Source organism: Ascochyta rabiei, chromosome 10 (genome assembly GCF_004011695.2).
Source record: "Ascochyta rabiei chromosome 10, complete sequence".
NCBI lineage: Eukaryota > Fungi > Ascomycota > Dothideomycetes > Pleosporales > Didymellaceae > Ascochyta > Ascochyta rabiei.
This window is the reverse complement of record NC_082414.1, coordinates 421,782-435,217: the sequence shown is the minus strand read 5'-3', so window position 1 is coordinate 435,217 and position 13,436 is coordinate 421,782. Positions and strand designations below refer to the sequence as shown.

The window sequence follows — 13,436 nt, the reverse complement described above, 5'->3', positions numbered from 1 at the left end:
ACGTACGTGCAGGACTCTCCTTGCTCGTATAGATATTTCGAAAATGCTTCCGGCTAAGATAGATGGTGTCTAGCACTGAAGAAAGATCCAGTGTTGGGCATCTTGAAGCCTGTTGCGAGTGTGGTATCTCCAAGATGATCTCTGCCGGGTGTAGGATCCGATGCTCTAAACGGGTCTTGTGCAAACGCGGTAGTCGTTTGGATTATGAACATGACAGGTGATGTTTGCAGAGTGCCCAACAGAGTGGAAAAGCCGGCAGGCTTGCCTTGTTGAACATAAACAATCGACCCTTGACGATGCCGAGTATGGGTCTGTAACAGGTGCAGTTGTTGTGGTCGAAGATCGAAAAGTGAGTCCATGACAGAGTATTCTGGCCCCAACCTACGAATTTGATCCTGCATCGCTTCTTCATCAAGTTGGAGCAGCTCTATTCCGTGAGACAATGTGTTGCTGGTGCATGTGGACTGCATGGTCGGACGGAGGATGTAGGCTTCCAGCCGTGGCGCGGGAGCGAATGGACTCGCACTAGACTGATCGTATCTGGAGTACGAGCCAGAAAGATCTCCCCCATAGAGGGAACTACTGCTAAACGAGGATTTTGTAATGACTGGCTCCCAAAATAATCTCGGTCCGGGTTTTGACTGAGGAGTGAGCCCTGACGTTGAGTGCCGGCTAGTGCTCGGACCAGATTCCCGAAATGCTTTCAAGTTCGGTGCAAGTACTGTTGAAGACTCCGTTACAGTCGTTTTAATTTCTTCTCTCGGTCGCTTCGCCATGGCAGCGAGGTATGCTGGATATTGAGGATTGCCGAAGGGTGGCCACTGATTGTACGCACTGACAGGAACGTTGCCCCTTGGCTTTGACTCTTCTATCTCCTCCCTATATATATTTAATACATGATCGTTCGACTTACCTGGGAAGATGACTTACATAGGTGGAATCGACGAAGTTGGTTCTGGCTGACTTGGTCTGATCTGCAGACGATGCAGGAGTTATCGATGATGGCACCAGATATCTCTGCAACCGTTCTGGATCCCGCAGTCCGTCTTTATATGATTGAATACCACCAATTATAGAACCATCAAACGCTCGGATGAGACGCAAAGCCTCTGGAACCTCATCCTCATCACTGAGACTGAAATCAGTCAAGCGGCTTGTAGATTGATAGCATGACTTACAGGTATTCTTTCCGAGCCAGTGTTTCATATCTAGCCACCAAACCTGTCCGGACAACAAGTTCAAAGCACTTGTCCACAACATGCCCAGCCTTGCGTTCATCGGCCAAGAGAAAAACTCCATTGTAGTCTCCTCCTGTGGCCGGTCTTGGCAGTGCGTTGAGGTTTTGTCTGCTTCCCGTATTGCACGAACGACGGCCGGAACGATGTCCTCAAACTCCTTCAACGAGTGCAAGAGATTCTCATCATGTTCTTCAGTCCACACCTCGTGCTCTCCAGATTCCACCAAAGTTGCCGTTAAATCGGAGAGGACTAGGGCAATAACATACAGCTTCTGCACCAGCTGTTTCATAGATTGAGTTTCGGTCAGGAGATTCTGGATGTTGGCAATGCTGTACAAGACCTGCGCGGTGCTGTTGGCCGCATAACCAAGGCGCCTTGCAACCTGGCCGACACCAACCGCCTGCTGTGCCCGCGGTGTTGGTCGCACTGATCGATGGACATTTCCCATATCAGCATCGGACATGTTGACAACCAAGACTTCTCTGCGCACGGAAAAGAGGCGAAGCTGTTTGAACAAGCACAAGCAGCGGACAACAGACACAGAAGCGAGGAAAGACAATCCAAGACAGCTAGCAATGCAATCCAAACCCGCTCATACAATGGACATACAACTCTAAAACCGTTGCTTCTTGTAACCAGCGATACTGGCCTCCAGAGGCCATTGTAGGCAGCTTCCTACAGGCATGCAGCAGGCAGCAACGTGAGCAACGCCAGCTCCAGCTCGACCCCACCCTGCAACGTCAGCACCAAGCGAACGCCGTTTCAGATCTTTCGCCAAGAAAACGACGCTTCACAGGAAGCCTTCACTCGTCAACAACAGAGGCGAGCGAAATTCAAACGTCCTTGCATCAATGCCCCAGCAGACACAAGGCGACTTATGCTTTTCGTTTTCCGCCTTGCATACACCCACGCCACGCCACGCCTCAACAACGTGCTTGCACCCGCCCCAACCACCGTGCAGAAGAACCCCACACCCAGCCCTCTTTGCTTGCAACCGCATTCGCATTCGCATCTCCCAACAACCTCTCAGCATCGCTGCATGCATCCCCTCCTCCCTCCCCAGACTAAAGAGGCCCTTCACAGGGAGGCGGGCTGTTGATCAAACATGGCTAATCCTATCCGCACCGGGCCGGGACGTGCAATGCAGGGAAGGGCCATGTGGAGTCGTTCGTAATCTGCAACCTGTCAGCAAACATGTGGAGCCAAGCTGATGCTCATCTTGGGTGATGACCTGTGGCTGACGAAGTTTATGTCAACCTCATCTCTTGGATCCTTTTCACGCTGCACCGACGGGAATCGTCAGGTTCCACAAACCACGGATTCATATCCCTTACGTCCCGAAGGAGAGTCGTTCTCGAAGCGCCTGTGCCCCGTACCACTACATGTTGTAGCTCAACGTGGCCATGGAAACGGCGTCACAACAGGCCACGCTCATCAGCGCAGGTAGTAAGGTAGTACTACGGTAGTTCTATCGCGAACCATCAAGGCCCAATCCCTGCAACCAGCGATCGCAGGCCTCACAAAGAATTGAGATGGAAGAAAAGAACGATGGTTATGTGAGTGAATTATCATATTTCAGTCATGGCTATCTACCTGCGCCCGAACACCGGCACGCTCTCCCACAAGCCTAGGGTGAGGGTATCAAAGAGCTAATCCGCTTATACATGAAAAGCCATTGGCGTAATGAATCGTAGTCATCAAGCCATCGTGTGAATGTCGTAAGAAATCGTGAGTCCTGCGACTCGAACCGAATTCACCAGGGTGTAGTCAGTCCATCGCCGCGAGACACACAGCGATCTATCCAAGTCCTCCTCGCGCTACCATTCCACCTCATTATTCATTATGCACATTACTCCATCGAGGTAGGACCTTGGACAGCGTAAAAGGAGCTTAAATGAAGAACCAGGCAGCGGCGGCAAGACCGGCGACGACGGGAACACCAGTAATCTGGGGAGCGGCGCCCTGGGAAGGGACGCTGGAGGCAGCGCTGGAAGCGGCAGAGGCAGCAGCGCTGGCGATAGAAGAAGCAGCGGAACCGGCGGCGCTAGTGGCAGAGGAGGCAGCAGAACCGGCGGCGCTGGTGGCGGACGCGGCAGCAGAGGCCAATGACTCACTGACGGATGCAAGAGCAGACGAGGCAGACTCAGCAATCGAGGACAAGCCGGAGCTGAGCTCGGAAGCGACAGACGAAGCTGCACTTGAGGCCGCGCTGGCTGCAGACTCGGTTAGCGCTCCTGAGCTGTAGACAGTGCTGAAACCAGAGGTAGAGGTTTGAACACTGCCGTCCGAGTTGGTGACGGTAGCAAGCAGGGGCACAGTGGTAATGGCAGACTGGGAGCTGCCAGTGGCAGAAGCCTCACCTGATGCGGTACCAGTAGAGCCAGAGGCACTAGCAAGAGCCGAAGTCAGGATGGGCAGCGCCGCAGGAACGGTGGCAGAGGCGGTGGCAGAGGCGGTGGCAGACGAGGCAACGACTTGAATTGAGTTAGTCAAAGCTCCTCAATGGCATGGTGGATTGGACTGACCTTGGCAGAGACCGGCGGCGTAGCTAATGGCCTGAACAGACTCTTCACCAGAGCATGCCTGGCTGGAGCAGTCGCGGACACCGTAGGCCCAGTTGGACTGAGTGCAGAAGCAAGCAGTGTCGCCAGCGGCGCAACTAAACTGGGTGTTGGCGATGATGTTCATGTTGCTGACACACATTTGCTGGAAGAGGTTAGCTTTGTTTGCATCTTGTTTGCACCTTGTTTGCATCTTGTTTGCATCGACGGCGGCGTGGCTCTCGTGTGAGGCTGGAGGGCGAACGTACTGCGCAAGAACCGAGAGACTGGGCGGTGGCAGCGCCAGCGACGACAGCGAAGAGGGCGAATGACTGCTTCATCGTGATGGCGGGAGTGTGTGAGAGAGCAAAGGTAGCTAGGCTGATGCTGGAGTAGGGGATGTGGAGGGAAGAGGATGCTAGGCTTGTGGAATGCTTGATTGAAGATGAGGTGGGTGAGGTGGGTGAGGTGGGTGAGGAACTGGGATGGAGGGAGGTGCAGGTTTTATCTCTTGAGCAAGTGGTCGCGCAGGTCGTGGCTGGTAGGTGAAGGTAGTCCTGCCCTGTTACCTCACACGGCGGGCTGGTCGCTCCGCAAACAAATGGCTGGTGCAGTGACGCCAGCTCGCACTAGGCAAGCTCCTCTTGGATCCTGCAGGGGTGGTGAGCGCCGCAACCCAGGCACAATCGCTGCCAGAACAAGGAACTCGTTTCCGGACCACGCGCGCTGATTGGCCAATGCCCAGCTTTCCAGTTTTACCATGTCGATGACGGCCTATGCACGCACAGGCGAGAGTTGGCCTGCATGTACACCTCACGGCCCTGCGCCGAGACGAGAGAGGCTGTTGTCCAAGTAACCTGCCACCCCAACATGGCCCTCAACCTGCGCTCACCGTGTCACAGCGAGAACGAGTCGCTCACACACACGCACGCACACAGGAGAGCCCCTGTGCCGTTGCACAATCTCGCTTTCACAGCGCTGGCGGCAGGATAAATTGTGAAATCTACCATCGAACCTTGTTTGAATCAAGGACCGCCTATTGATGTGACGTCTGTATAGCGTCTCGACCTGCCGTACTGCCGTCCCCGGCCACCTTGTGGCAGTCATTTCCCTTATTCAATCTTCGACCAATTGCGTCGCCGCCGTGTAATGGCGTCGATCGTGGCCCAGACTCTGCTCTGCACATCAGAGCTGACTTGACCAACCACTCAGAACCACTGTCGGCACGCCACACCACGTCGCCAGCCTTGTGTGGCGCAGTTACGCAGCCGCAGAGATGCGCGGCTTTGCGTCGCCCTCCAGAGACTGCGATTTGTCCGTGTCGACTTCGCCCTCGGTCTGCTCGGCCAGATGCTTCTCTTCGGCTGAAGTGATGCAGTGTGTATTCGCACCTGCACGCCAAACGGCGGTCAGTCAACGGTCGTTCGACGGGGGCATTGCACGCAGAAGAAGAGAAGAACGCACCTAGTTTATTGATCGTCTCCATCCACTCATCGTACGGGTCCGAATCAAACACGATTCCGCCCTTGGCCAGTAGTTAGCAAGTGTGAACAGCAGGAATTTCTCCCACTTACCCCTGCTTGGAGATATGCGATGCCATCTTTGACAAGCATGGTCCGTAGCGCGATGCACGTCTGTGTAAATCAGCCATGTCCAAGGCCGTGCACCTCAGGGGCCAACTCACGTCCATAGCACCCTCGATCTGCCTATCACCCTCGACGCTACCGTAGCCGAAATACCCCACAGCGCCAGCATAGACACCGCGCTTTTCTTTCTCGAGTTCGGCAATGAGCTGCATCGCCCGCACTTTGGGCGCGCCGCTCACGGTCCCTGGTTCCACCTTTCAACATCATGCCACATCGTGGGAGCACTGGACGTACCTGCTGGAAAAATCGACCGAAAGGCGTCGAATCGTGTCTTGCCAGGTCGCAGCACGCCTGACACCTCGGAGACCAGGTGCTGCACATGCGAAAACTGGATCAATTAGCCAATGGGGCCCGATCAGATCGCTTTCGCGCATGAACACAATGACGATGTTGGTGTTCCTACCTTTTGCACCACCATCAGCTTATCCACTCGAGTGGAAAGCGGGTCGCAAACACGATTGACGTCATTCCGGGCGAGATCCACCAACATGACCTGTTGTAGTCAGTCAACGCTGAACTCGACGTACAAGTTGAGTCAGACCCACGTGCTCGGCCCGGTCTTTCAGTGAGTCGGAAAGCTCTGCAGCCAGGGCTGCATCTTCCTGCAGGGTTTTGCCCCTCTTAACGGTCCCGGCAATGGGATGTGTGATGATCCGACCCTGCTCCTCTTTGACCAGCAACTCGGGACTTGCGCCGACGATCTGGAAATCCTCGCAGTCGACGAAGAAGAGGTACGGCGATGGATTGACGTTTCGAAGGTTCCTGTAGACGTTGAAGGGGTGCAGCGAGGTAGGTCGTGCGAAACGCTGCGAAGGCACGGCTTGGATGATGTCGCCAATACTGATGTGCTTCTTGAGCTCTTTGACGTGGGACTCGTAGCCTTCCTGGCCAATGTTCGACTTGTACTGGTTCCCGAGCTGGATGGGCCCCTGCTCGGGCATGGGCACTTCTTTGTCCTTGAGTATGGTCACGTATCTCTTCAGCGTAGCCTTGGCCTCCTCGTACGCCGCCTCCAAGTCGTCGAGACTGTCTGGGACCTGTACGTAGGTGATGACCTTGACCACCTGTGCGAAGTGGTCAAGAGCCACGACTGTGTCGAACAGCATGAACAAGCTCTCCGGTACACCCAGGACATCCTTCACGTCGTCCCGCCGTGTCTTTGGCTCGAAGTACTTGACGCAGTCGTAGCCAACATATCCAACGGCGCCACCGGTCATGGGGGGAAGCTGTATCGAGGGTACGGTCGCGACCGTGCTCTTTGCGAGCTCCTTCTCGAGGTTGGGAAGGGGATCCGCCTCCTCGCCATGGCCGGGGCCAGTCTTGATGACCTTGCGAGGGTCTGCGCCAACGAAGCTGTATCGTCCGATTGTCTCGGTGGTGGCTGCGCTCTCAAAGAGGAACGAAAGCTTCGACTTCGACCTGCCCACCCAACGGTCAACGCTTGTCCAGGCCGAAGACCACGTAGATGAGTCACGCACTCACTTTGCAGAAATCTTGAGGTATATGCTCGAGGGCGTCAGGAACTCGGCGGATATCGAGGAGAAGACGGGGACGAGGTTGGGCGGGTTTGGGGAGCTGACTGCCGCAGCCAACACCTCGCGCACCGTGTCAAGGGATGGCTGAACGCCTAGCTATTGTGGTCATGCGCTCAGCTCTGCATGCTGCTAACGGCGGTGGGGGGCGGGCAGAGCGGACAGAGCCATCGTACCTGTTGGGCCATGGTTTCGAGGTGCAGCGCCTGTGGCTATGCGATCAGGTTTGGTGTGCGTAGGAGGGGAAGAGCGCCGAGTTGCAGCGATTGCAGCTATGCGACGCCGGTATTGTGTGCAGAAGAGGGCATCTGGTCGGACTAGGGAGGAGACCGATTGGCCAGCGTCTGGTGGTTTTCCAGCGCTGCCCCGCACCGCGTCGTCGGCCGCCGCTCGTGGCCAGCCGTGCGACAGCCAGCCAAGGGTTCTGCTAGCCAGCCCATTCGTCTGAAATGCGCCGGCAGCAGCACGCTCACGTCACAGCCTACCATCTCCTGCCCAACCCTCACCACTGTCGCATTGCTCCTCTCCGTACCTACACCGTCTGTTATCGCGCGCAAGACGGTGTTTTGTTCGCGCCACACCACCCGCGCACATAAACGCGCACAACCCGCGTTCTGGGAGCAAGGAGATCGCCCATCGCACAGCCGCGCCATGGACTCACCACCGATGCATTCCACACGACCCTGGACACCGCCCGAGACCGAGGCGCACGGGAGCCCCGAGTCTGCCTACTTCTCCGACCCTTTCAGACGGCCCTCGAGCTGCGCATCCGACATGGACCACCGCTGGCCGCTTCTACAGCCTCGGCCAGGCACCCCTGCGCGAAAGAGCAAACGCTGCGACACACCAAACGAGCCGCTCAGCGTATCCAGACCCAAGCCTGTCCATACAGTCACCGAGCCTGCGCCGTACACGCCTACCAAGACCTCCAGCCTGCTACAACACCATGCGCCAGAGGCGTTGCGCTATCCTTACACTCCCGAGAGCTCGCGCATATTGCGCGCAAACACAGTCGGCTCGCTGTCGCCCATACCATGGGACACCGACTCGCACTACTCGGCGTCGCCTGTGCAGAATGCCTTGTCGTCGTGTATTGCGCACTTTGAGAACCTCACCTCGACGCGTGAGCTTACCGACGACCAGATGGAGTACATTGTTGGGCTGTTTGAGAACATGACATCGTACCTCGCCGCGCCAGATGCGCAGACAAAAGAGAGCACCGAAGACTTGTTCTCCGGTGCAGACTCGCCGCGTCCCAAGAGCCCTGGTCTCCAAGCTATGTCTGCGGAGCCTGAGAGTAGTTACATGGCCGAGGTGGGCAGGTACATTGAAGGTGTCCAGATTTACACGGCCGATCTGAAGAGGCGCTTCGACGAAGCCAAAGCCTTGAACGAGATCCAGCTCGCCATCATCGACAATCTGCGGAAAGACATGCGCGCAATACAGCAGAACATGCAGCACCCAAGTCCTCGAAAGCAGAGGAGAGCGAGCAGTCCAGGCCGGAAAGATGTCGCCAGTAGCTGGCAGTCCATCGAAACTGCAGTAGCAGACTCTGAAGATGAAGACGACTTCAAAACCACTGGGTCTAAATCGACCATGGTCGAGTCTTCCACGCAGACCGACGAGTATAGACGATTCATCGTTGCTCGCAAGCCTGTACAAACTGTACAAGGAGGGTTTTGGACTGCCCTCTACGAAGCACTCGATGTCTTTGGAGACGATCTGCACGAACGTTGATCAAGTCTCCTGCCGCCGCCAACCATTTCCTTATTACTCACTTTATCTTGAACTAATTGTCATGGCCTTTGGGTATCACTTCACCCCTGCCACAGCACTAGGTGGGCGTTCACCTACTGGATACCACACCTTCACAGGTTGCTTGGATACGAAGCTACGAATTGCATAGCGATGGCGCATACTGTATTCTGTTTCTGTGGCACTGCTTCTTGAACACTTTGCGCAATAGGATACCCCTGAGTATCCATGACACTCTTGTACGAGGTGTTCGTTTTCTTTGTCAACAACTGTCTTTTCACTGCGTACTGTCATCTTTCGAATGTCTGCTTTCTTCAGTCACCGCTACTCTCCGCGTCTAGTACATTTGTAATCCTTCAATACACTTGTTGATGACACCTAATTCCACATGTGATCTTCATGTAACTGTAGTGGGTTTAGCGTCAACGAACCTAGAACATAGCACATGCTCGCTCATCAGCATTGCAAACGACAGCAAACCTGGCTAATTAACCTAAGCGTCTCTGGTGAACTCTGGAGCCAGGCCTTTCAGCAGAAAACCCCCACGTATCGTCCATCGCAGTAGGTGACGACAACACCTGGCCGGTCTGATGAAGCAATCTCAATTCCGCAGGGTCAGGGCTTGCATTGATGGCGTGCATTCTCCCTTGCGGCCCTCCCTGTCAGCATGATGCAGAAGAAGCTATAGCGCAGCACTCATCAAGACGGTGGGCACGCCTCAGGTGCACGATGGTGCAGAAATAGAAAATGCGTGAGGCAGCTCAACACCAGCGGTCGTGTCGCGTGCATCAGAGTTGCGGTGGACGTTCTAGTGTTTGGTCCGCCACCCGGCCTGTGGCTGCCTTAGCATAGCTTGTTTCAGATTGACCGCAAAACATTGTGTGCTGTTCAGCCGTTCTCTACCCCACGCACGACCCTGAGGACAGCTGGTTCGACCTGCATTTGGTTGTACAAGCTCGTGCGCCGCCACGAATCTGCAGAGACGACGAGTTCATTGTCTTCGGCTCCTGTTCAGCTCAACGGAGATTTTGGGGCGCTGGTTGATTGATGAACGAGCGCCGGGTATATTTGGGCAATCGTGGCTCACCCGCAGCTCCTTGCTGAGCTAGTCGAGGCCGCGGTCAGGGACCTGTGGACGTACCCACCTGGCATCGTCAATTCCAGCGTCTCCCGACCATTCACTTCGACACCACTGCCAAGCGCCTGTGACAAGCACTGCAAGCGCTGTGCACCGATTTCTTACTACACCTTAATCGCTATTCCGTAAAACACCTCGACACTCAAGTTCTGCTGCATCGACTGCGGCTCCCTACCAGACTTGGTCTCGAATAACCAGCCAATCCGAGTGGTCCTTTCAACATGGAGGAGGACAAGAAGCCCGAGAGGCCTACAAGCACACACAGCTCCGACAAGGAAGGAGTAAGTGACCGCCCGCTTATGCCAAAGCAATGACAACACTCCAAAGGGCCCAAGCTAACATAGGAGCGCCATCACAGGACAGCTTCGAAGATGCATCCGAGATTACCCCTCGCCCCGAACCACACCCTGAGCGCTCACAATCACGATCACGGTCGCTTATAAGCAAACGCGAATCTACCGACACCGCAGCAGAGGAGCCCAAAGTCGACTCCCCCGCGCCTGAAGAGCCGGAAGTGGCTACCCAGGCCAATGACGAAGCAGAGCAGTCCAAGGGCGAAGTCGAAGTCGTCCAGACATCTACCGAAGACGCACCACCCGCCAAGTCACCCTTACTCACGGCACACAGAATATCGGTGACCTCAGACATGGACGATGTTTCGTTGGAAGAAGGTAGTTTCACCTGCCTGTCGCTAGAGCTGCGCCTGGGCTGACCTATTACAGACGGCAGCAAAGCCCCAGACCTACTGCCAACACTGCCACCACGCGACTCGCGAGACTCGACAGCATCCGCGAGCAGCCTGCAGGGCCTTTCTGGCCAAATGCCGCCCGTCAAATTCCCCCCACCACCGCCTCCACCCGTCATCCAAGAGAAGCCTGCCCCACCGCCTGCAGTAACGAGGAAGCTCACGAGTCCGTTCACTTGGCTGTCACGGAACAGCTCGAGCAAGAAGCCGGGGTCTCCGCCTTTGCCTCTTGCGGACCGTCGCAACACCAACGCTTCGATTCAATCTCTGGGCAGCAATCCAGAGCTCATCTTGAGCAGGATTGACGACGAAGATGGCCAGAAGGGCAACAATCGAACGAGTCAGGGGAACCTGCGCGATCGTTTCAAGGCTCTGAGGATGAGGGAGGAGGCTGGAATCACTATGAACGACGAGACAAATTGCGAGGGGGGTCTTGGGATACGAAGCCCAGGGAGTGCAGCTGAAAAGGAGGCTGTGACAAGTCCAGGTCCAGGAGGTTTGGCTAGACAGCCGACTGTCAATCCCGCGCTGGCGCCAGGTACTGCAGCTGGCTTTGCAACAGGTCCATCAGCTGAGGAGGCGGAGCCAGTTGACTGGGATTTGTGGCAGTCGGTAGTGAATGAGGGTCCTACCGTGATTGCGCAAACCAGTCCGGAGGAACTCAATCGCGCTGTTGCAAACGGCATTCCGCAGATCATCCGTGGCGTCATTTGGCAGGTCCTGGCGCAAAGCAAAAACGAAGCGCTTGAGCAGCAATACAGGGAGCTTGTTGCTCGAGGAACCGACAAGGAACACATGTCTGTCCAGGGCCACACGCACACAAACGGAAATGGCAAAGAGCGGGAGTCTGTTGCATCATCTTCATCCTCGATCCACTCGGATTATTCCACACCAGCTACAACCACAGGAAGCACCAATGCCCCTCTAGCATCGCCCTCCATCATTTCAGAAACTTCTGAAGATCCCACCAAGCACCAGGCCAGATTGGCTGCTGAGAAGAAGGACAAGACTGCAGCAATCAACAAGTTGGAGAAGACGATCAAGCGTGATCTTGGCGCCCGGACGAGTTACTCAAAATACCTCATGGCGGCTGGCCTGCAGGACGGTCTATTCGGCATCTGCAAAGCGTACGCACTCTACGATGAAGCGGTAGGCTACGCTCAGGGCATGAATTTCATCGCCATGCCGCTGCTCTTCAACATGCCAGAAGAAGAAGCCTTCAGTCTGTTCGTCACCTTGATGAACAAGTACGGTCTGCGAGACCTGTTCGTCGCAGACATGGCTGGACTACATCTTCATTTGCATCAGTTCGAGCGGCTGCTAGAGGAGTTTGAGCCTGCTCTGTACTGTCATCTGCGTCGCCGAGAGGTCAAGCCGCAGCTTTACGCCACCCAGTGGTTCCTTACTCTCTTCGCCTACCGTTTCCCCTTGCAGCTCGTCGTCCGCATCTACGACTTGATTCTCTCTGATGGTCTCGAAGCAGCGATTCTAAAGTTTGGCTTGGTTCTGATGCAGAAGAACGCCGAGACATTGCTCGCCATGAAGGACATGTCAACATTGACAAACTTCCTGAAAGAGAAGCTATTCGACGTTTACATTGACAAGGCCCCTTCGGCCAACTCCATTCTTGAGAATGGTTTCTTTGGCTCAACTAGTGGTGTCGATAGGGAGATTTACCGTGCAGATCAGCTCGTTAAGGACGCAGTGGCTGTCAATATTTCACCTGAAATGCTGAAGGAATACACTGCAGAATGGAAGGAGCAACAACGGGTAGAGAAGGAACGCGAGACTGAGCTTCAAGGTTTGAAGGAGAAGACAGCCACATTGGAAACCAAAGTCAGGTCTCTGGAGAATCGTGCCGAGCAGTCTGATAGGGAGCACGTAGAGATGGCATCCGAGCTTATCAAGACCAAGGTTGAAAATGAGCAACTCGCCGAGGAAAATGAGACGCTGAAGACGAAGGTCGAAGAGCTGCAGAAGATTGTAGATACGCAGCCTGAAGAAGTCGAGAAAAGGCTCAAGAACGAGATGGAGACGGTCATGCAGAAGAACATTGTGGTTCACAATGAGAACAGAGCTTTGGAAGAGCAGATGGCTGAGATGGAGCAGGAGCTGGTGGATACCAAGATGAAGTGGGCGACAGTAAGGTTGCGCAAAATATTCAACCAGGCACGACTAACGCCATTCAGATCAACGAGGAACACGAGACCCTTAAGCAGAAGTGGAACAACATCTCCCAGATGATGAGGTAACCTCGGCTTCTGGATTTGGCATCATCATTGCAGGCGTTTGGATTGACTTGCGTATAGCACATCGGCGCCATCAGATCTAGCAGGGACCTATGTCGTTGCGTCGGATGCACGCTAAATCGGCTCACCGTGCTCATACCTGCCGCAGTCGCCGAGACTCCTCAGAGCTGGCGTCTTCTCTCTTCAGTACACATGCTTTAGCAGCTCATTATTACGACCAGCTCGCATCTCAATGTATACCCACGGATCGATCACACAGCTTGTTTTGGCATTTTCTGTTTCAGCTTTCTCTCGCTTCTGGATAGTGTGCATGTGTACGGTAGCATGGATGCGCAATGGGATTTGTACGCTTGGGTATAAAGTCATCCTTACGACTCATTTCAAGCTTCTTCCAGCCTAGTTGTAGCTGTAGCTGTAGCAAACCAATACGAGTGTATCCATAAGGCCGTCTTCAGCCGCTGGACCTGTTGTGCAGTGAGCTTCTTTTGCGCAGCTTCTAAGTAAACTTGCTCGGCTGATGGGTGAAGGTCGACGCACGTGCCAGTCGCGCTAGTCAGCCTTAGCGCACCAGCCCTCGACTTGGTTTCTTCTTT

The 13,436-nt window shown here is 54.9% G+C and overlaps 5 protein-coding genes across 6 annotated transcripts, besides 3 other annotated features; 2 read left to right on the top strand and 3 right to left on the bottom strand.

Annotated features, from left to right (window-relative positions):
- Positions 1–909: 909 nt before the first annotated feature.
- EKO05_0006252 (uncharacterized protein) lies at positions 910–1,701 on the bottom strand (the record flags this gene model as incomplete). 2 transcript variants are annotated; one of them, XM_038940509.2, is made up of 2 exons in its annotated part: positions 910–1,129; positions 1,179–1,701. In XM_038940509.2, 2 exons carry the CDS (start codon positions 1,699–1,701, stop codon positions 1,071–1,073), a joined length of 582 nt encoding a protein of 193 aa, XP_038797758.2. The 2 variants fall into 2 exon arrangements, with proteins under 2 accessions (XP_038797758.2, XP_059492743.1); XM_059636760.1 differs by having other exon boundaries at positions 910–1,701.
- A 1,427-nt stretch (positions 1,702–3,128) lies between these two features.
- EKO05_0006251 (uncharacterized protein) lies at positions 3,129–4,119 on the bottom strand (the record flags this gene model as incomplete). Its single annotated transcript, XM_038940419.1, has 3 exons — positions 3,129–3,712; positions 3,764–3,944; positions 4,048–4,119. The coding sequence occupies 3 exons, from the start codon at positions 4,117–4,119 to the stop codon at positions 3,129–3,131; spliced, it is 837 nt and encodes a 278-aa protein (XP_038797757.1).
- Positions 3,228–3,335: a tandem repeat.
- Positions 3,615–3,701: a tandem repeat.
- Positions 4,120–4,227: 108 nt separating the features above from the next.
- Positions 4,228–4,253: a tandem repeat.
- Positions 4,254–5,038: 785 nt separating this feature from the next.
- EKO05_0006250 (Anthranilate synthase) lies at positions 5,039–7,144 on the bottom strand (the record flags this gene model as incomplete). Its single annotated transcript, XM_038940636.1, has 9 exons — positions 5,039–5,169; positions 5,243–5,303; positions 5,353–5,412; positions 5,463–5,608; positions 5,659–5,752; positions 5,828–5,917; positions 5,970–6,843; positions 6,907–7,055; positions 7,133–7,144. 9 exons carry the CDS (start codon positions 7,142–7,144, stop codon positions 5,039–5,041), a joined length of 1,617 nt encoding a protein of 538 aa, XP_038797756.1.
- A 463-nt stretch (positions 7,145–7,607) lies between these two features.
- On the top strand, positions 7,608–8,693 carry EKO05_0006249 (uncharacterized protein; the record flags this gene model as incomplete). The annotated part of the gene is made up of 1 exon (XM_038946061.1): positions 7,608–8,693. One exon carries the CDS (start codon positions 7,608–7,610, stop codon positions 8,691–8,693), a length of 1,086 nt encoding a protein of 361 aa, XP_038797755.1.
- A 1,377-nt stretch (positions 8,694–10,070) lies between these two features.
- EKO05_0006248 (uncharacterized protein) lies at positions 10,071–12,846 on the top strand (the record flags this gene model as incomplete). The annotated part of the gene is made up of 4 exons (XM_038940613.1): positions 10,071–10,130; positions 10,208–10,520; positions 10,572–12,736; positions 12,784–12,846. 4 exons carry the CDS (start codon positions 10,071–10,073, stop codon positions 12,844–12,846), a joined length of 2,601 nt encoding a protein of 866 aa, XP_038797754.1.
- Positions 12,847–13,436: the final 590 nt, after the last annotated feature.